Here is a 23,271-nt window from a genome sequence, read left to right on the forward strand (position 1 = left end):
GCTGTAGGCAGTGTTCTGTGCGCCTCTCGGCATGGAGAAAGCACCGGTTTCATGACTATTGCCCTTTAGTAGTGGTTAGCGAGATCAGCTTTGACTAATCCCCAACTTCCCCCAACTTCCCCATCGCCATTCCAGCTGTGACCCTGGCACGGCCTGTTCACTGGCGTGGACTTCCATGTGAGAGCAGTGCAGTGTGGGGTTGAGTCTCGTTATTTGACTCAAGTGTGATGACCAAGTGCCTCATTAACATCAGACAGGCAGGCCTGCGGTGGTCTTTCCTCAAGGCTCGTCTCGAGACCATCAGATCCGCCTCGGGGTTCTTTGGACGGCCGACTTAACGTGTCACACCACTGGCTTGCCTGGCCGTAACTGACCACCTGAAGCACCCCCTTATTCTTAGTCATTTACACTTGACCTTGCTCATCGAATATCAATCGGAAGATGATCATGGAAAGACCCACGTTTTACACCGTGTACCAGGAGGTGTTCGGGTGACTCACGTTCCAGAGGAAAGCTACTCGTTACTGGAACATCCGAGCTAATGACAACACAGTGCCTCGTCAGCAACAGAACCATAGCCCATTTTGTGTTCTGACCCACGATGAAGCTTCCTCTGGAGGATCCACAAACTGAAACAGTCCACCTTCAACTCTTCGTCTTGAACCCCTTAGGAACGATTACATAAAGATCAGAGAAGAACACAGCGATGACTGCCAAGTGTTGGGAAATAACAAATACTTTAATTATGAACAACAGTCATCACAGGCCTATTAGATTAAGTGTGCACCCATTCGACAGCAACTGTCTGAGAGTATTGTGTATTTTGTTCAAATTTTATATGGAGGGTGATGGAGACATAAGACCCATGTTTGATTTCTTGCAAAAATACCGACATGAGAAATATCTTACATATATTATACCATCAAATGAGGTGTGTCCTTTCCTTCTGCTTCAGACCACGTCTCCACCATAGATACCTGCACACTCAGTGTCCATCTGCAGACTGGGACAGGTGCTGGACTGAATCAGAATCGGCCTCTGTCTTTCCAGCATCGACGTCCGAGACCAACAGGGTGATCTTAAAATCGGCTACTCGTGTGGCAAGTGGCCACTTCCTGGAAAACATTTTGATCCCCATTTCAAATCTAGTACAACTACCGCGTTTGGACAACAATTTTAAGAATCTAAATAAATGATTTTGGGATGTAACACATCAGCATAAATCATGTTGTTGCGAAGAGTGTGAGCAGTCCTTTCAGGAACGATATAATCTCATTGCCGCCCAGTTTGGAGTCTCCGTATACTCGGTCCACAAAAGAAATCGGTACCTATTATTGAAGCAAGAAAAGAAACAAAATACTGTGTGAGTGTCACATGTTATAACCTATATATTCACGACAAGTGCTATGTATGGCTTTGAATGGCACAATACCACAGTGGTAAGAGATATGACGTTCTTAAGAGTTATAATTTCTTCAGCTGTCCCTTTACATTGCATGTCAGGTGCTGTTGTGTTTGTGCCAACTGCCTGTATGTGAAATTATAGCGCACACTGTCCCTGTGTCTCTGCACCGCATCCATCCATCCATCATCCAAACCGCTTATCCTGATCTCAGGGTCGCAGGGATGCTGGAGCCTATCCCAGCAGTCATTGGGCGGAAGTGGGGAGACACCCTGGACAGGCCGCCAGGCCATCACACAGGGCCAACACACACATATTCACATCTAGGGACAATTTAGTACAGCCGATTCACCTGACCTACGTGTCTTTGGACTGTGGGAGGAAACCGGAGCCCCCCGAGGAAACCCATGCAGACACAGGGAGAACATGCAAACTCCACACAGAGGACGACCCCCCCCCCCCAAGGTTGGACTACCCCGAGGCTCGAACCCAGGACATTCTTGCTGTGAGGTGACCGCGCTAACCACTGCGCCACCGTGCCGCTCTCTCTGCTCTGCAGTACATCAGAATAAAGTCTTGTGCGTACTCTGAACTGGGCCAAGTAATCACACGCTGATGCTCCATAACGGAACACAATTAGTTATACGGTGAGCTGCCAGTTTTATACAGCCATACAATAATAATAATAATAAACTTCATTTGTATAGCACTTTTCTTAACAGGGTGACAAAGCGTTTCACAGAGCAGGATAAAACAGTTAAAAATGAGCAAAAAAAACAAAAATATTGTAAGAGAATAAATTAAAAGCGCTATCAAATAAAACCATAAAATAAGAGCAAAAGGGAAGAGAGCAATTTGTTAATTGAAACAATTACAAAACTAGGTAATCATAAAAATAAAAACAGTATGAATGAATAAAAACAAATATCAAACACTTGTAAAAGCTTTCATAAAAAGTAAAGTTTTAAGATGAGATTTAAAAGAAGCTAGAGACTTGGTTAGTCTTAGTTGGACAGGAAGAAGAGTCCCATAGTGTGGGGGCTCTAAAGGCCCTGACACACCAGGCCGACAGGCCATCGGTCAATGTCGGGCCGTCGGTGAGTGTCTGTAAGCCTAGTTTTTGTGGTGTGTCCCCCACCGTCGGCACTAGTCGGACCCCTGTCAGCGGCTTTTCAGCTGATTCGGTGCGTTGAATCGGCGGAGCTCGTCGGTGAGAGAGAGCCCTCTGATTGGCTGTTCAGCTTAGCGGCTCAGTGCAGAATGTACATGCTAGTTGACCGTTGGCTGTAGTCTTTGTGGTGTGTTCAAGTTCCACTTTTTGGCCCAGACGGCAGGCGACATGAGGCGATGCAACAGTCGGCCTTCCTCGCCGCTAGTCGGTTTGGTGTGTCTGGGCCCTAACAGCAAAAGCCCGATCACCCTTTGTAACAAACTGAGACCTGGGAGTAACCAGCAGGACTCCACCTGCAGGTCTTAAGAGTGGAGAGGGCGTATACCAGGTCAATACATCACACATGTGGGGTCCTCCCTATAGTCCCCGGGTCCTATAGTCCCCGGGTCCTATGTTCCCCGCTTTGTATGAGACCGGGGAATATCGGACCTTTTTGTATACAGAGGGCCCTATATTCCCCACTTTTCCCCAAAAGGGTCCTATGTTCCCCGTTTTGTATGTGCAGGGGAACATAGGACCTTTCTTTATAAAAAGGGTCCTATGTTCCCCTAGGGCACCCGGGGAACATAGGACCCTTTTTATAAAGAAAGGTCCTATGTTCCCCGGTCAGCAGGTTTGACGCTGTTTGGCGCAAAAAGTGCATTTTCAATAATGCATTATTTAGGGCAGATTATTAAGAAGACAATGAATCATACGATTTCTATTTTTATATCACAAAAACGAATTCACAAAGTCCAGGTTGGCTAAAGTATGTGGAAACTTTCGACACTACACAAATTCAATTTATTAGGCTATAGCCTACATTTGGGCGCATAACCCACCCCGGTAGTTCTCTGATATTTATGCGCGAAATGTGTCACTTACCGAGGAAAATGCTCCTCGCCGAGTAGGTGAGCTGGCTCGTCTGTGTCTGAATGTAATATAGTAAGCTTGTGTTCCTTGGGCAATTGTACCCGGGCGTAGCTCAGCCGGTAGAGCTCTCGCCTATGGATCGCAAGGTCGTGAGTTCGATCCCGGGTGCCGCCAACTCAGCGTATGAGTAGCACATTGTGCGAGAAGTGCTGGGAGCTGAGGATAGGTGTTGTGTTCCGTCCTCAGCAGTCCATCTCCCAGAGGTCTAGTGCATTGTACCAGGGATAGACTCCTGCGTAAGCTAGCTGATATCGACAATAGGCCAATTCCGACCCACTTCTTCTATGTTCGCTAGAAAGCCGTCGTTCCCATCATAACCACACCAGCTTATTGGGAAAAGCATCTGACAGATATTAGATAGAAACCATCTGCTCAGTAAGGCCCTTTAAGCATCATAATTGTAATGATAATAATAATAACATAATAATAATGACAATAATAATGATAATAATAATAGCCTAATAATAATAATGATGATGATGATGATGATAATAATAATAATAATAATAATAACAATATAGCCTTATATTAGAAATGCTAAAAATTGGATAATTGAAATATTTATAATTATAAAGTAGGCTAATATAGCATGGTAATAACAATAAAATAATAATATGTGCCTGGTCTCTTAAGATTCTAAGATGCTGTATGCTACAGAAATAACGGGACATAGGCCTAGGCTAATGAATACGCCTTTTTGACAAAATATGAATGAAAGGCTAATCAACAACGCTAAAGCTGAATCACAAAACACATATTGCTCGAAAAATAATTTATAAATAGCCAAATGCACACATGATTTCGAGTTTGTAAATATTTAAGACTTGTCGAGGATGTGTGGTCATCTGCACGCAAGTTTCCTGGCGTTCTAAACCACATGATCAAAATTCACCAATGTCTAAACCGCCCGCCAACTTGCAACAATTTGCAACAATCGGTTGTTATCGATGATAACTCGTGGACTCACTGTCATGTGCTTACTAGCCTACAAGAAGACAAACAATGGCGATAGTTATGGATGGTGATCGAGGGGGCAAAGTGTTGGTACATGAGAACTTCAGATATCAGAAGCACCGCACCAATCAAGACACCATTAGATGGAGGTGCTGGAGGTGAAACTGTAGAGTGCCACTGATCACAAATAGATCTGAAGTGGAGGACGTGGATGCTAACATTATTGTGCACGATGTTGGGGAACACGTGCATCCCCCTGACGGAGAAATGGTGCACCGTGCAGAATTCCGACAGGGGGTGGTTGCAGAAGTTGCGAGGGAGCCAACAGTCCCAATCAGAAGGATCTATAATGCGCAAAGGGTCCTGCAGCGTCGGCAATGTCAAATCCAGGGTTTTAGCCCCTCTCTGCTGAGTAGCCTAATGGACTAGGACTACTCATTTTGATTTTTTGAAGAAGAAAAAAGCCTTAACGTTAGCCTAGTTAGGCCTTGGAGATTTTTGTTTTAGACCATGCCTTTTCTGGGGGGCTTCTGCCATAGACCAACCCTTTTTCAGCCAAGCTTTTACTAGAAGCATTTTGTTATTAATAGCCTATTATCAGCATTACTATAGTATTATGCCTGCAATTGTTATTTGTTATTAGGCCTCTTTTATAATTAGGCTATTATTATTATTATCATTATTATTATTAGGCTGTAATTATTATTATTATTATGTATTATTTATTATTATTGATATTATTACTATTACTATTATTATTATTATTATTATTAAAGAAGAACATCAAAGGATGTAAGGTAGCACTCATCAAATGAAAAAAAGACACAATTCTCTATTTTACCATTTCATTGTTTGGCATCAGTCATTAACTTGGCCGGGTGGTCTTCTTCAGAAACCTTAATGACTGATGCCAAACAATAAAATGGTGAAATAGAGGACTGCCTCTGTTATTTTTTTACCATTTGGTGAGTGTTACCTTACATCCTTTGATGTTCGTCTTTGATTCATGTTTTTGGTTTAGCACCTCCACAAGCCTTTAGTTTTTTGAGAAGCACATATTATTATTATTAGGCAATTAGCCTATTGTTAAAGGTAAGCGGCCCCCGTTGATGGATACTTTGTGCTGGTCCTAAATTTCAATTCCTGGTCTAAGTTCTCTGCCTAAAAAGTTCATCATTAAAGTCTTTTTGAAAGAAAGTCTGCCAAGTGATTTAATATGGAAAACGATCTGCAAAGTAACAAGAAAGTGGCTGAAGTGTCCAGTGCTGTGCAAATTGAACTTTGAGCGAAGGTGGAAATGGCTAGGTTATACTGGTAGGTGGGCCTACTGCAAGACAAACTTGCGTTGATTGCCGACTGTCCATGCTGAGCCGGAGAGCCAACTAACTAGGCCTACTGCAGTAAATATTGGTAAGAAATAACAATAAAGCAAATTACAGCCTCCTCTAGGCCCGATTTGGATACGCACTCAAGGTGGCCTGCGATATACAACAGCCAACAATGGTAATACGGCCTAATTTAATCAGCGGAGGAATAGATTGTCGTAGCCTACATCTCAGCCATGACCCCAGTTTTGATTATTTTGGACCCGTTAAGGAAATAATTTGCAAAAAGGGTTCTAAGTTCCCCGGTTTGTTCCTCGATTGGCAATAGCGGGGAATATAGGACCCTTTATTTGGAAAAAGGTCCTATGTTCCCCTGGAAACAGCGGGGAATATAGGACCCTTTTTCCAAAAGAGGGTCCTATGTTCCCCGGTGTCTATTGCAACGGGGATTATAGGACCTTTTTAGGGGAAAACGGGGAATATGGGACCCTTTTTTTTCGAAAGGGTCCTATGTTCCCCGATCGGGGAACATAGGACCCGGGGAATATAGGACCCGGGGACTATAGGCACGGCCCCACACATGTATGTAGGAGCAAGACCGTTTAAGGCCTTAAAAGTGAGGAATAACATTTTAAAACCAACTGAAAATCTAACAGGGAGCCAGTGTAGGGAGGCCAGCACAGGAGTGATGCGGTCATGCCTCCTTGTCCCGGTAATGAGCCGAGCAGCGGCGTGTTGCACCATCTGCAGACGGTGGAGGAAGCCCTTGCTGATACCAGAATTAAGTGCATTTTACAATAATCAAGCCAAGAATAGATTAAAAGCATGTACAGGCGTCCAGGTGGCATGGCGGTCTATTCCGTTGCCTACCAACACGGGGAACACTGGTCCAAATCCCCGTGTTACCTCCGGCTTGGTCGGGCATCCCTACACGCACAATTGGCCGTGTCTCTGGGTGGGAAGCCGGGATGTGGGTATGTGTCCTGGTCGCTGCACTAGCACCTCCTCTGGTCGGTCGGGGCACCAGGGGAACTGGGGAGAATAGCGTGATCCTCCCACGTGCTACGTTCCCCTGGTGAAACTCCTCACTGTCAGGTGAAACGAAGCGGCTGGCGACTCCACATGTACCGGAGGCGGCATGTGGTAGTCTGCAGCCCTCCCCGGATCAGCAGAGGGGGTGGAGCAGCAACCGGGACGGCTCGGAAGAGTGGGGTAATTGACCTCCAGGATTTAACGGGACGTTCTAACATAAGGCGGGACATGTGCAAGACACAGCATACATCGCTCCAGAAGACAGCACTGTCCGTGTACTGGATGGACTTATTGGGGGACTTTACTGGCACTGACGGATCGCCTTTTTTAAAAAACAAACACATGAATGTGTGAATGAATGGAGGGAGGGAGGAGGGAGGGAGGGAGGAAAACCTCACCTCTCCAATGGTGTAGTTGAGCTGCCTGGCACGGACGATCATCTCCATCTGAAAGACATAGCCTTTGGACACACATCGCTCAACCAGACTCTCCAAGACGTTCTTCTTGTACAACCTGAGGTCAGCAACACAAGACATATCAAGACTGCGGCAAAAGATGGATGAACTAGAAGATAAACACAGTTTGACGGCTTGTCAGTCTCCCTGACCTCACCGGAGTGTCCCCAGCTACTGACCTGAAGCTGCCCGTGAGGTCTGACGCGGCGGGTCTCAACAGCACCTGAGTCAAAAGGTTGGCTCCTCGACTACGATGGAGTAAGTCAGCGAGTCAGAGGGAGAGAGACATCAGACAGGTATGATGACAGGCTTAATTGTCAAAGACCGGAAATAAAATGTAATCCTAATCTCTTATTTGTGCCAAGCAGGATAAATGAAAAACTGGAATATTGGAAAGCAAGGAGTCCAGTCCGCTCACCTGATGATTTTCCTGCGCAGGTCCCAGCCGTATACGCCCCCATTTCCTCTGTATCGAGTCCCAGACACCAGGTCATAGTTACCTTCTTTCTGCTTTCTGAGGATGAATAAATGAACAAATGAGCAAACACAACCACTGCTTAAGAGACACACAGACAGTTTTACAGAGTCACTGCTGGAGCGGTGTACTGAATGTGTGAAAGAACACTAGGGAGCAGACATGGTTGCTTCTTCTCAACTCTTGGAAGTATATTAACCCTACAGATCACACTCAAAATACACTACAGACCAACTCACCCAACTGAATCACACGACAGGAGAGGGAAAAAAGAGAGACTTACTCAATGAATTCTGGGATAAATTTGGGCTGAAAGTAAAGAGGAAAAAAAAAAGATCTCAAACACAACGTGGTACACTTCTTTTTCATGTGAGATTGTGCTGGTAAAATAACGTGATTTAGCAGGACTATAGGAAGCTAAGTTGAGAGAAAGAAAGCGGGTCATTTAAAATGATGGCTTGGGTGAAAACATACCTCTGGTGTCATTCAAGAGGTTGTCAAGGCCTGTTGTGTGGTAGTCTGTCATGTCACTGTGCAAGCAAGTTTTGGGGACTAGAAACAAATCTCTAACACGGGTAACCATGCTTGAATGAATGACACCCCAGCCGTCCCGGTCGCTGCTCCACCCGCTCTGCCGACCCGGGGAGGGCTGCAGACTACCACATGCCTCCTCCGACACGTGGAGTTGCCAGCCGCCTCTTTTCACCTGACGGCGAGGAGTTTCACCAGGGGGACATAGCGCATGGGAGGATCACGCTATTTCCCCCAGCCCCCCCCCGAACAGGTGCCCCGACCGACCAGAAAAGGCGCTAGTGCAGCAACCAGGACACATACCCACATCCGGCTTCCCACCCACAGACACGGCCAATTGTGTCTGTACGGATGCCTGACCAAGCCAGAGGCAACACGGGGATTCGAACCGGCGATCCCCGGTTGGTAGGCAACGGAATAGACCGCTACGCTACCCAATGCCCCGACACCCCATTTTGCACACACTCAGTAAAGTAAAAGGTCCACTCACGTGATGAGAAAGGTCAGCGTCCATTATAATGATGAAGTTCCCTGTGGCATGTTTGATGCCATGAATGTAGGCAGTCCCTTTGAAAGGAAACAAAAGCCTGTCAGGGGTAAAGCAGCGGCGGTTGAGAAGGTGGGTACAGGTCCCTCTGCCTCCCATTATCTGTCAAGTGGATGGTTTTTTTTGGCTGAAAACCGACAAAATTATTCAAGGCTAGTCCCGGAAACCAATGTGGGTACACTAGCATTACACAGACCCTGGTATGTGATACAGCGGCCAAGTTGTTTAACTCTTTCTTGTCCATTGCCATTTTACCCCCATTCTGAAGAATTCCACCTACCGAGGCCTAATTTTGTTGCCCTTGGTCGAAGAAGCTGAAACAGAGATCAAGAAAAAGGGGTGTTAACTAAAATTAAACATGTCGACATCAAACTTGATATGGTTCAAATGAATGACTCAAAACATGCAACACCATCCAAGTATCAGGGTTTCCCTCTTCTTTGCTCTTCTCTGAATAATGACTTTATATTTTGGGGGGATTCCCCCCCTTTTCTCCCCAATTGTACTTGGCCAATTACCCCACTCTTCCGAGCCGTCCCGGTCGCTGCTCCACCCCCTCTGCCGATCCGGGGAGGGCTGCAGACTACCACACGCCTCCTCCCATACATGTGGAGTCGCCAGCCGCTTCTTTTCACCTGACAGTGAGGAGTTTCACCAGGGGGACGTAGCACATGGGAGGCTCACGCTATTCCCCCCAGTTCCCCCTCCTGCCCAAACAGGCGCCCCGACCGGGCAGAGGAAGCGCTAGTGCACCGACCAGGACACATACCCACATCCGGCTTCCCACCCACACACACGGGCAATTGTGTCTGTAGGGACGCCTGACCAAGCCGGAGGTAACACAGGGACTCGAACAGCCATCCCCACGTTGGACTTTGTAATATTTTCATCTAACCTACAGAGCCTCTGGCCCTGGAGTTTAACATATTAATAACAACGCAATTCAATAAAACTGCAAATTCTAAAACTCGGACTTTGCAGGATTGAAAACAACTGACGTGGCTAATGCAGCTTACATTTTAGATGTGACATTCATTTTTGGTTACATGGAGAAGACCACCACAGAGAACTGGGGGGAGGGGGGGGGCAATCTTATCCAGAAAGGGCCGGTGTGGGTGCAGGTTTTTCTTCCAACCAAGCAGTTACACATCTGATCCCACTAATCAACCAGAGTCTTTGCTGAGGAACTTGATTAGGAGACACAGGTGTGTAACTGTTTGGCTGGAACCTGCACCCACACCGGCCCTTCCCGGATAAGACTGCCCACCCCTGACTGGTCAACCTTACCCCCCCCCCCAGCCCTCTGATTTATCCATACACCGAAACACTAATCCTAGTCCACGTCTCCCCTCAAGAATAACAAACCTCGTGTGATAATCGTGTTATGAAACTTGCGCACTGGGACGGGGAGTAAATGAGGTCCAAAACTTACAATCTTGTCCTCTCCATAAATCTGCTGCACCTGCTTCGCCACCTCTAAGGTCCCGTCTGGGCTTCCGTCGTCGATAACAATTATTTCGTAGTTATATCCGCTGCCGAAGCCCACCAAACAGAGTTAGATTTTAGTGTAAGGCCAGAACATGGTATTTAGTTCTACAGATCTCTTCCTCACACAGAGAGAGAGAGAGAGAGAGAGAGAGAGAGAGAGAGAGAGAGAGAGAGAGAAGAGAAAGAAAGAGAAAGACAGAGAAAGACAGAGACAGAAGAGAGAGCGAGAGAGAGAGAGAGAGAGAGAGAGAGTTGGCGCCATTATACTTCTGATTTTAGTAGTAGATCGTCCACACGTAAACTGCACGTCTACTACCCCGTAGTGACAGCTCAGCACTGGAGCCTCCACCCGGCATTAGCGTTAGCTTGGCACATGAGCCAGGACAACCCACCTTTCGCCGAAGTATTTCACCAGAAGCCACACGATCAGAGGCAGGTTCTCCCGCTCGTTGTACGTGGGTAGCAACACGGAATACTTGTCCTCATCTTCTCGGCTCCTCCGGCGCGAAGTTTTTCGGCTAGCCATAGCGGTGCGATGACGCCGGAGCGGCAGAGCTGCGACAAGCTAATGAGCGTAACACCACTTCCGGTTCGCAATTTCAAAATAAGACGACGTATTGGTATCCCATCTGCGTCACGACAGTTTTAACTGTTGCCAGGCGTCCGATAAAACCTCTTAAATTCTGTTGGATTATTATGCAATTGTTTCTTTCTTTTTTTCCTTTTTAATTATTATTTTTTTATTCAGTTCATGTATTTTTCTCATTATCTGGAACGTTGTTATAGTTTAATGGGGAGTCCGTTTTGTTCGTTGTGAGTTTCTGTTTCCTGTTTGAAGTTGTATTGCTGTTTCCTGTATGTGTATTTTTTGCAAATTAAAAAAAAAGATGCGCAATAAAACCATCATTTTCGTCAACTGCTGCATACAAGCAGTCCTTCAATTTAAAAGTTAAAGTGACAAGTCTCTGCAGTGGTGTTGCCTCACGACAAGAAGGCCCTGGGTTCGAGCCCCAGGCCGTCCCAGGTCCTTTCTGTGTGGAGTTTGCATGGTGGCTGCGTGGGTTTCCGTCCACCATCAAAAAGCTATGCATGTTAGGGTTAATACTCCTTCCTGCCTGTGCCCCTGAGCAAGGCAACAGAAAGAAGACCTGGAGTTGGTCCCCAGGTGCTGCAGCTGCTCAATGGGATGGGTTACATGCAGAGGACACATCCGTTGTAGAATGTGACCTTCTGTGATTGAGGTGCTGCAACAATCACCTACTAACTTTAAAAAAAAATCAGTTTAACAGACAAAAACAACAACAACAACAAAAAGGGAAGAAAGAGCTGCCAGACATATATAGGTATACAATATAACTTGGTTCACAGTAGTTTTCAAGAAATGACACAGTCAGTAGAACATGAGCAGAGATAAAAGGTAGTGAGTATAGCGGGTTGGATCACTCCAGACTGTCGTTACACATGTTTTTGCTTTGAGAGAACAATGAGTTGGACCCCGTATGCCCCGGACTCTACTGGGTGCTTCAGATTTATGGGAGCGTATTCTCTCCATCTGGATGATTATGATCGTTTCATTAAGCCGTGCCTGAAAGCAGGGGGGGGGGTGTAGGGGATTTCCAGGCTGTTGGGATCCGTTTTTGGCAGCTACCCTGCCAAATGCCGATCGTTCCTCAGGTGTGTATGTTAAAGCAGACTCTGAGCGTCCGGAGAAAGCCGGATCTGGGTCAGGAGGAACGTCCCTTTCATAGGCTCCGGAGAACCACCGGAATAGCCCACAACAACACGTGTGTAGGCGAGACAGAGCCAGGAAAGATCCCCTCCTAACGCAAGAGGAAAACAACGGGTTGTTTTCTGGGGGAAAACCCCAGAGGAATTCCGAAAACGGGGAAACTAATGATAACTGACTGTAGTCAAGTTTAGTTGTATAGCCCAAAATCACAAGAAAACCTTTGGGACTAAGGGTATTGTAGCGAATTCGGAGGACAACGCAGCCACAGGAACAGCCGCGGCCCGGAAGCGAACCCGTATCGCCCGCACCGCAGGAGACATCGCTAACCGCTCGACTAAAGGGTCAGACCCGCCATTCAGTGGCCAGCGTGTCTTATCCATGCACGTTACAGTACGTTGCACAAATTACACCCTCTTACTGTTTGTAAACAGTGATGACGTAGGTGTGGATGCGCGCGCATTTAGGCAACGGAAGTATGGCGGAGTTAGCTAGTTCGGAGTTAGCTAGCTTGTCAAACTATGCGAGGGGATTAACGACAAAAGATCGCGAAAGTTACCTGAATAACTTAACTTTGTGGTATTACCGTGTGGGTGGAAGACGTTACTAAGTGGCCTAATATCCAGTGGCCAGATATATATACATTTGGTGGAGAAACCGAGCGTATACACAAGAGAGAAGCTGCGGGCATACAAGTCACTGGATGCTTACAACTATGTTGTCTGTGGTCACGTACAAAATGTAAAATACCATGACGTAGACTCTGGGTTTTGTGTCCTGAAATCCCAAGTCTTGCCAAGTCAAAGACAAGGACACAAGACGGCTATGTACGAGGCATGGGTCATCATAAAAAAAACCTGAGAACTGCGTCCTCACAGCCAGGTGTAGCTGCATGGCAGGGTGAGCAGTTGTTGTCCTGCTGCTTTTCTAGTTGGCTCAGGGTGTTAATGATAACGGCCTAGTTGTTGTGCAACATGACATCTGCTTCTATTTTACTGTCAATTTCTCCCCTCGTCACATCAAAATGTGCCTTTCCCTGTAACCCAGTCATGAAATTCACATCATCAGAAACTACACACAGTGTCTTGATGATTCAGAGTTCCAGCTGTGGATGTTATTAATCTGCAGTGGAAAAACGCGAAATTACATAGTAGAATTTACAGTCTTCTCAGCCACAGCCTAATTTGGACTGAGATTCAGTGTTAATTGCAAGCCCTGGTCATCAAATTAAAACAAATATTGGATAAGTCAATATGTTTTATTCTGTCTTTTTCACATTTCAGACTTGGGTCATGCTGCAGCCATGCAGCAGCAATGTTATTTAAAGTTGAGCTCTGTGTTAGGATGGGGAGGCCAGAGAAAGCAGCAGTTACAGCTGAGGCATGTGTGTGGAAAGACCTAAGCAGGAAAGATGTCAAGCCAGCTCCACTTGGGGAAATCAGCTTCCATAAACCACAGAAGCTATAGGCAGGCAGCTCCCAGCAGCTTCCAAAACTTCTAGGAGGAACAGTGTCAAACCAGGAGGCATGTAATAGTTGACAGAGGCTAGATAAGTTTCCTTTTGTCATTGTGCATTTAATTCATTTTCAAAAGTTCTCCTGCATCTTGTAACACCATAAACTACCCTGAAAACCGAGCTTTTTTATAATACGGAGATGCAAATCATAACGACGTATAGACACTGAGTCATTTCAATGTATTTGTTTGACCTTTACCTTCAGATTACTTATTCTGGAAATCAGATTGTCTAGTTTCTATTGTGTACTGTTTCTGTTTTAATGCTCTGCTCCATGACTTCAGTAAAAATCCAATCAAGATTCATAAAATCTTGAAAAAAATTATTATTCAGCATAATAATTGTCTTCTTGTTGCCCTGTCATCATTTTCATTGCTAGACCCAGTAATCAGTCAGACAACTGGGTCTAGCAATGAAAACCTCTGTGCGATCTATTATGCAATCTATTATCTTTTAAAGTTTCGCTTGAAGATTTTCGGCATGTTCTTTAGTACAGCTCTCTTACTTGGCCATTTAATGAGTGGCTTGAGGACGATGGCCATAGCAGGTATCCAGCTCCGACAAATAAGGTGGTTTTTGATACCTTAAGTCTATAGGCTAAATCAGTATTAGTTAGGCCCAGCCTTAATTTCATTAGCACAACCAATAGATGATCCTGTAGAGAGAGGTTTTGGCTAATTCTTTCTACACAGTCTGTTATTTTTGCACACAGCCAGTCAAAGATAATGGAGGTAAGTCCTGTGAAAAAAATCAGTTGTCCCATGTTGACCTTAATAGTGGCATAGGAAAACATAGAGTTTTGCAGCTCGTCTTTAAACTTCTCATTTTCAGCCCGTAGTTTTTCACACTCCTGCTGCAGGTTGACATAGTCCTTCTGAAGCTGAGTGTACCTCAGGTTCAGATCATCATATTCTGGCCTTGGGACTGGGACGTCCTCTTCAGCTTTAACAGAAAATCCAACAGTTAGGATATGCCGGTACAAGCTCACAACAAAAATATCTCCTTACCAGGACAGTGATCCATGCTGCTGACTTGTCCTGGAGGTTCAGAAGGAGCAGGCTGATTGGGTGGAGTGTAAACCCTTTCATCTCGTCTCCTCTTCCTATGGTGCCTTAACATAAAAAAGCTAAATTAATGAACAGAAATACTGATCAGAGGCCATATTACAGGAAATCCCTAACTTGCAGATCCTAGCTTAACTGTTTGGTTATGATTAGATATTAAGTTATGATTTGCTTAATACCAACCGGAGAAAAACCCTATCTTAGACATCCCTACTTGAAACTTAAGACGGTAAATATTTGTAATACAGCCCCATTTTATCAAAGCCAGCAGCTGCAAGCTCCAAAGTGTACCGAATAGCATGAAATGAAAGAGGGGGAGAGTCATTCTAAAACCATTAGGAAGTGTTAGGCTGTAGAGTTAGAAAACAACGAGACAGGAGACGTGAGAGTAGACGTAGTCGAGGTAGTTTACTAGCTCCAACTTTGCATGTCATACATTCGACAACGACACTGAATTGTGAACCGGAAGCGGAAGTGCATTATCTGACCCCTCACCTCTTCCCTTAAAGGTACACTGTCCTCTTAGGTGAATGTCTCTAGTTATATAGATGTGGGTCACCACACAGGCCCCCCCAGAATTCACCTACACAAAACAATGCAAAACAGCAAAAGCGCAAGTCATGAACATAAAAATAGACTCTACAACAGAACAGTCAATGACATAGTGCAAAGTCACGGGGAAAACAAGTGACGAGTCGGGGGGCGGACCCTGCGGCCATAACGGCTGCGCTTCACAGGAGGGGAAACAGATGGGGCCGAAACCCGGGCCATAGGCGGGGCCGAAGCAGGAACAGAGGCAGGTGCCAGGGCCGACCTAGGAGGGCGTCCCCGCCGCGGGGGTAGGGCCAATTGCATTGGCTCCCCAATGTCCAAGTGAGCGGGCTTGAGACGGTCTATAGCGACCCGCTCCGGCCTGCCCCCCATGTCCACCACAAAGTTCTTATCCCCCGCCTCCAGGACGCGGAAGGGCCCGTCGTATGGGGGCTGCAGCGGGGACCGATGGCTGTCGTGCCTAATGAAGACGTACCTCGCCGATGGCAGATCCTTGGGGACGTAGGACCGGGGGAGGCAGTGTTGAGACAGCGGCACCGGCAGCGCTCCGGGATGCACTGAGGTGAGAGGCGGCCGACCAGGGAGCCGTAGCATCCGGAAGAAACTCCCCCGGAACTCGCAGGGGCTGGCCATACATCAGCTCAGCGGAGGAGGTCTGGAGGTCTTCCTTCGGGGCCGAACGCAGGCAGAGCATGACCCATGGGAGCCGGTCCATCCAGTCGCAGCCAGTGAGGCTTGCCCGCAGAGCGGCTTTCATGTCACGATGGAACCGCTCACAAAGTCCGTTGCTCTGCGGGTTGTACGCCGTAGTGCGGTGGATCTTCATCCCCAGGTGCTCAGCAACCGCCGTCCAGAGCTCCGAGGTAAACTGGGAGCCCCGGTCGCTCGTGATGTCACCCGGCGTGCCGAAACGGGCCACCCAGCAGCCGATGAACGCCCGTGCTACCTCTGCTGCCGTCGTGGAGGACAAGGGAATAGCCTCTGGCCACCTGGTGGCCCTGTCCACAATAGTGAGGAGGAACGTATAACCACGGGAGGGGGGCAGGGGACCCACCAGGTCAACATTGACGTGGTCAAACCGCCTCTCTGGAACCACAAACGGCGCCAAAGGGGCCTTGGTATGGCGGTGCACCTTGGCGCGTTGGCACGCCACACACGAGCCGGCCCAGGCTCTAACATCCTTACGGAGCCCAGGCCAAACAAACTTGACGCTCACCAGCTTGGTCGAGGCCTTCACTCCCAGGTGGGAAAGGCCGTGGACGGTGTCGAAAACTCGGCGCCGCCAGGAAGTAGGCACCAGGGGGCGCGGTTGACCGGTGGAGATGTCACAGAGGAGGGTGGTGTTGGCCGCGTCGAACGTCACGTCCTCCAGCCGTAGCGCCGTAGGGGTCGACCGGTAGTCTTGAACGGTCGCGTCCTTGGCTTGGTCCGCTGCCATAGCGGCGTAGTCGAGTCCCAAGTGAACGGCGTTAACAATCGCCCGTGAAAGGCAGTCGGCGACGAAGTTATCCTTGCCCGACACGTGTTGTATGTCCGTGGTAAACTCGGAAACCGCCGCGAGATGGCGCTGCTGACGCCCAGACCACGGTTCTGAGGTTTTGGCCATACAGAACGTCAGCGGTTTGTGGTCCACGAAAGCGGTGAACTGTCGGCCCTCCAATAGGAACCTAAACGAGGAAGAGACCCAGTAGTTCCCTATCAAAGGTGCTGTATTTGCGCTCGCTCTCACGGAGTTGTTTACTGAAGAACGCCAACGGCTGCCACCCCCCCACCCACCCACTGCTCACACACGGCCCCCACGGCGTAGTCGGAGGCATCCGTTGTAAGGGCTATGGGGGCGGCAGGCGACAGGTGAGCTAGCAGCGCAGCGTTGGCCAGCGCGGTCTTGGCAGCCACAAAAGTCTCGTCCATCCCCGAAGACCAGTCCAGCTCGTCCTTAGACTTCTTACCCCGCAGGGCCTCATACAGGGGATGCATGATGTGGGCGGCACGGGGCAGGAAACGGTTATAAAAGTTCACCATGCCCAGGAATTCCTGCAGCGACTGTACAGTGCGGGTGTGATGACAGCCGTTTTTGGGACATCCAGTGGGTGGACCGGCACTTGGTGATACCCCCGCACTAAGTCGATTTTGGAATAGATGGCAGCGCCCGCCAGGTGGGTAGAGAAATCTTGTATGTGCGGTATGGGGTACCGGTCGGGGGTCGTGGCATTGTTTAGGCGACGGTAGTCCCCGCACAGGCACCAACCCCCGTTGGCCTTAGTAACCATGTGAAGAGGGGAAGCCCACGGGCTGTCAGAACGGCGGACAATGCCGAGGCGCTCCATAGTCGAAAACTCCTCCCTGGCTATTGCGAGCTTGGCCGAGTCGAGGCGTCGGGCCCGGGCGTAAACTGGGGGGCCCACTGTGGTGATATCATGTTCCACGCCATGCTTGGCCACCGCCGAGGAGAAGGTGGGTGTGGTGAGCTCGGGGAAATTTGCGAGCAGGCGTTGGTATGGATCCCCGGTGGAGAGTGTGTTAGCGAGGCACAGCGCTCCAGCGCCCCCAAGCGTGCAGGGGTATGACGCAAAAGAGACGGCATCAATCACGCGACAGTTTTTAACATCCACCAGCAGGTTGAAAGCACAGAGGAAATCCGCACCTAGGAGCGGGGTGGATACAGCAGCCATCACAAAGTCCCAGCCGAAACGTCGGCCGCCAAAACACACGTCCACATTTCTGATACCGTACGTCCGAATGGACGTGCCGTTGGCGGCGTCCATCTGGGGGCCGTGACTGTCGGTCATCGTGTCCACAGCTTGTGCTGGTAGTATGCTGCGTTGAGCGCCAGAGTCAACCAGCAGCCGCCGGCCCGACAAGGAGTCTCTGATGAACAACAGCTTGCAGTCACGGCCGGCGCCCATAGCCGTTAACGAGCGCCGGCCTTGGCGTTTCCCTGAACCCTGTAAGTGCAGGGTTTGCGAAACCGTTTTGCTTTTGCCCCAAACCTGGCATGGTAATAACAGAGCCCGTCGTCAGGTTGGCGGCGGGCTGTCACCGCAGCCGCCGTGTCCATATAGTCGTACACAGGTGGTGGTGGGGCGGTCTGGTGGGGTAGCAGGGCATGCACAAACTGTTGCCGGTTGGCCAGGAAAACCCTGTCTCCTTCAGCAGCCAGAGAAACGGTAGTATTGTATTTTTAAATCACGTCAGGACACAGCGCTGTCGCTCGCCACAACCTCTCCGTGGCATTCTTTATTTAGACTGACACAGCATCAAAGGCAGACCCGATCAAACAACCCAGAGCCCGCAGGCATCACCAATCGATCCCAGCACAATAGAACAGCACCAAATCAAATGCAGCACTGTCGATGTGTGCATACATAACATTCCCCCCCCCCCCCGGCAGGATTTCAAACATGAAAGGTTGACACAAAGTCCTCTAGGTGGCCAGGGCGTAAACGTGTGAGAACAGGTCGCGGGGCGGCCTGAGGCTGGGCAGGCCGAGGTGGGGAGGGAGATGGCAGGGGAAGCTGAGGCCCAGAAATGTCTGGGGCCCGTGTAGGAGCTGCATGAAGCCCCGGGGCGTCTCGCCATGCTGAGGGAATGGCTATGGTTGTGTCACCAGCTGTGTGTGGCGGAGCTGACACCTTCCGTAGACGACTGGAGTGCCACCGAGTGCCATAGCTGAGGAGGTAAGTGGCTGGGCCCAGCTGACGGGTGACTTGGAGAGGAGAGGACCAGTATGAAGCCATTTTATTGTCCCTGTGGGGCCTGCGGACCCTGACCCAGTCTGACACATTGATGTCTGGCACCCTGGTTCGTTTTGACTGGTCAAACCGTTGCTTCATCCGCGTCTGCTGACGAGTGACTGAGGCTCTGACCCCAGAGGGAGGTGCCTGAGGTGTGGAGGGGCGGAGCCTGTCAAGGGGCATGCACAGTTCCCGGCCTAGCATGAGAGAGGCTGGGGAGACGCCTGTGGTCGAGTGCTGTGTGGCCCGATAGTGCAGCAGAGTGTGACGGATGGCCTGCGTGAAAGAGCACCCTTGGGCCATGTGTGCTCTGAGGCCGTTCTTCAGTGACTGGTGAAAACGTTCATCGCCGCCATTGGCCTGGGGGTGGTAGTACGCAGTGCGTATATGACGGATGCCCTTGCTTTCGAGATAAGCAGTGAACTCAGCAGAGACCAGCTGAGGGCCGTTGTCAGTGGTGATGGCCTTTGGGAGGCCCCAGCGAGAGAAAAGAGAGTCCAGGAAGTCGATGATGATCTGTGAGGTCACAGTGCCGGAAGTGGTGAGTTCAGGCCATTTTGAGTGTAGGCGACCACCATGAAGCGTTGGTGGTGGGGAACTCCATGGATCTCACCACAAATGTCCAACTGCAGGTGTTCCCAGGGCTGAGAGGGCCAGGCGAGAGGTTGCAGGGGTGGGGGAGCCTGGTGGCCAGTCTTGCCACTCACAAGGCAGGCAGAACAGTCCTTCACCAGAGCCTCAATATCTCTGTCTATCCCCGGCCACCACACCAGGTCTCGGCAGCGCTGTTTCAGTTTCACAATGCCCAGGTGGCCTTCATGTGCCGTATTCAAAACACGTGCACGGAGAGCAGCTGGGACCACTGTGCAAAACCCACGTGCCACGCAGGTGTCGTTCCAGCAGGAGAGCTCCTGTCTGACTCGGGCGAACGCAGCCAGCTCCTCTGGGACCTTGTGAGGCCAGCCGTTCTGGATGTAGGTGCGGAGCTGGGAGAGGACAGGGTCCTGTTCGGAGGCTGCCCTCAGCTCCTGCAGAGAGACAGTGGCCTGGAGGGGTGTGTGTAGCATTTGGACAATGTCCTTTTCCACACAGTCAGTGTCCGTCTGTGGAGCTGGGGTGGAGACAGAGCGAGAGAGCAGGTCGGCGACAACATTGTCTCTGCCTGGGGTGAACTGCAGGCTGAAGTTGTACTGGCGGAGGCGGTCAGACCAGCGGTGCAGCCTCAGGGGTTTGTGGCCTGTCCCAGATGTGGACAGCAGCGCTGTCAGGGCCTGGTGATCTGTCCTGAGGGTGAAGGAGCGGCCATAGAGGTAGAGGTGCCACCTTTCACAAGCCCAGATACAGGCTAACGCCTCACGCTCACCCACGGAGTACCGCTGCTCGGTCAGGTTGAGGGCACGGGAGGCGAAGGCAATGGGCTTCTCCACACCGTTCTGGGTTTGAGACAGCACGGCCCCTATCGCTGTGGCTGATGCGTCACAGGTCACAAAGGTGGAGCTGGAGATGTCGAAGTGAGCCAACACTGGTGGTGAAGTCAGTTGAGTCTTGAGATCACGCACAGCGTCACTGCATGCCTTTGACCACACCCATGGCTCGTCCTTACACAGCAGCTGGCACAGGGGGGCTGTGGTCGCAGAGTACTGGGGAAGAAACCTCAGGTAGTAACTTGTCATACCCAGGAAGGAGGCGACCTGGGGGGCCGAGCTGGGCTCAGGGATGGCCTGAATGGCGTCCACGTTGGATTGTAGTGGAGTTACACCGCTCGCTGACAGCCGGAACCCCACGAAGTCGATGGCTGGCACAGAGAGGACACATTTCTCAGCATTGAGAGTTAGCTTGTGCTTGGACAGGGCTGCGAAGACCATGTTAAGGCGCTTGTCGTGGATTTCACTGATGGGCCCGTGTACCACTATATCGTCCAGATAAATGGCCACGCCCAGTATGCCAGCCAGCACGGAGACCATGATATTCTGGAAGCAGCTAGGGGCGGAGCTGAGACCGAAAGGCATCCTGGTGTAGCGAAACACTCCTGCATGTGTCACAAAGGCTGTGAGGTTTTGGCTGCTGGGGTGGAGGGGCACCTGTAAGTACCCCTGTCTGAGGTCGAGCTTGGAGAACACCTCAGAGCCATAGAACTGAGCAGTGAGTTCTTCTGAGGTGGGCAGTGGATACTTATCAGGGACCACTGCCTTATTTACTGCACGTAGATCGACGCAGACACGCAGGCCCCCCGACTTCTTCTTAGCCACCACGAGGTTTGAGACCCAAGGTGACGCGTCCACCGGTTCAATGATGCCAGCTTCCAGCAGTTGTTGCAGCTCGGCGGAGACCCCATCACGGAGAGCCAACGGGATGCGGCGCAGTGGTTGGATGACAGATTTCACAGCAGGGTTGAGGAGAGGTTGATGGGTGAAGGCGGAGAGGCAGCACAGCCCCATAAACAGCGATGGCCACCTCTGCTGCCAAGGTGTGGCGACAGTCAGGATTGCTGCCCCCCTTGTGTCTAAGAGGGAGAACCCCAGAGCGGAGAACAGGTCCAGGCCCATCAGGTTGGCCCCACGGCGTGCCACATGAAAAACTGCATTGGGCACCAGCTTGGTTCCATAGCGGACAGTCACTTGGAGAGAGCCAACCAGATCGATTTTGGAGTCACCATACCCACAGAGGACAGCTGAGGGTGCGGACAGTGGCAGTGAACCGAAAAATTGACTGTAGGTATCAACATTCAGGAGAGACACACTTGCACCGGTGTCCAACAGCAGGGGGATGCACACATCATTAATGTTGACTGTGCATGATTTGAATGACACTGGCCCAGAGCTCACCTTGTGAATGACGGCGGTTGAAGACTGGGGGGTGTGGCCCTCTGACCCAGCCGGGGAAGATCGACAGACGTTGGCAAAGTGATTGTGCTTACCGCAGCTACGGCATGTCTGGCCACGGGCAGGGCAGTTCTGAGCCCTTGAAACATGAGACCGAGACCCACAGTTACCACAGGACTGTTGAGGGCGGGGCCGAGAACGCCGTCGTTGCAGTTGCAAGACGTCCCCAGTGGAGTCGGCGCCCGCCTCGCTCTGGTTGGGTTGCGTCCCGAGGGGCAGCCGTGAGTAGAGGGAGGAGTCGTTGGCAGCTTGACTGGAGGTGGCCACTTGCTGTGTATTTAGCATAGCAGCACACTCAGCTGCTCCCTCAACCTGTAGTGCGATGGTAATTGCTCTGGACAGCAGCAGATCGTCTTTTTCCAGCAGGAGAGTCTCACGCACCTTTGCGTTGTTGGTGTGTTCGATTAGCTGGTCGCGAACCATCTCGTCCTGAAGCGCGCCAAACTTGCATGAGCTAGCTAGCCCTCGCAAATTAGCTACGTACTGCCGCACAGACTCACCAGGCAGTTGGTGTCGCTGACGGAATATAAATCGCCGAAGGAGGGCACTCTGTGGAGCAGCGAAATGGGTGCTCATAAGTCCCACAGCTTCGGCAAAGCTTGTGACGTTCCCCAGAGACCCGAGCACACGATGACCCTCTGCTCCCAAGCAGTGTAGCAACAGAGCCGTCTTCCTAGCCTGGCTCACGTCGTCGAGCCCTGAGGCGATGATGTAATTTTCAAAACTATGTAGCCAGCGAGTCCATGGTACCGGAGGCTCGCCAGGTAATGCCAGGAAGGGGGCAGGTGGTGGGAGGGAGATATCAGCCATCCTCGTCGCCAATATTGTATTTTTAAATCACGTCAGGACACAGCGCTGTCGCTCGACACAACCTCTCCGTGGCATTCTTTATTTAGACTGACACAGCATCAAAGGCAGACCCGATCAAACAACCCAGAGCCCGCAGGCATCACCAATCGATCCCAGCACAATAGAACAGCACCAAATCAAATGCAGCACTGTCGATGTGTGCATACATAACAGGTAGTCTTTGGAGGCGGCGAGAGGAGAACTGGCCAGTGCTGTGCGTACAGGTGCGGGGAGCTGCCTCAGAAAAATGTGTGTGAAAAGAAAGGCCGGATCAGCCGATCCCAGCACAGACAGCATTTTTTCCATGAACAGACGGTTTGCCGTCGCCGAGGCCATTCGGGGACAGTAAACGGTCTGCCTTCTCCAGCTCCGACAGTTCAAATAGTTTCAGGAGGAATGTCTTTATAGCATCGTACTTGCCAGCAGCTGGCGGAGCTTCCAACAGTGTCATTGCTCGCGCCGTTGTCGATGCGTCTAACGCCGCCACTACGTGGAAGTACTGCGTTGCATCCTGCGTTATCCCTCTCAGCTGGAACTGGGCTTCCACATGTTGAAACCACGGCTGTGGATTATGCTGCCAAAAGTCGGGTAGCTTCACAGTAGCGGTGTAAATGCTAGCGTTAGCAATAGCCATGTTGTTAGCACCGGCGTCGTCG

The 23,271-nt window shown here is 50.1% G+C and overlaps 1 protein-coding gene across 1 annotated transcript; it reads right to left on the bottom strand.

Annotated features, from left to right (window-relative positions):
* Positions 1 to 724: 724 nt before the first annotated feature.
* dpm1 (dolichyl-phosphate mannosyltransferase subunit 1, catalytic) lies at positions 725 to 10,865 on the bottom strand. The gene is made up of 9 exons (XM_056274023.1): positions 10,685 to 10,865; positions 10,237 to 10,336; positions 9,085 to 9,118; positions 8,748 to 8,824; positions 8,010 to 8,035; positions 7,670 to 7,765; positions 7,431 to 7,499; positions 7,195 to 7,309; positions 725 to 1,328 (listed from the first exon to the last, which is right to left on the bottom strand). Exons 1-9 carry the CDS (start codon positions 10,816 to 10,818, stop codon positions 1,224 to 1,226), a joined length of 756 nt encoding a protein of 251 aa, XP_056129998.1. The 5' UTR covers positions 10,819 to 10,865; the 3' UTR covers positions 725 to 1,223.
* Positions 10,866 to 23,271: the final 12,406 nt, after the last annotated feature.

The sequence above is a fragment of the Lampris incognitus genome, chromosome 2 (genome assembly GCF_029633865.1).
Source record: "Lampris incognitus isolate fLamInc1 chromosome 2, fLamInc1.hap2, whole genome shotgun sequence".
NCBI lineage: Eukaryota > Metazoa > Chordata > Actinopteri > Lampriformes > Lampridae > Lampris > Lampris incognitus.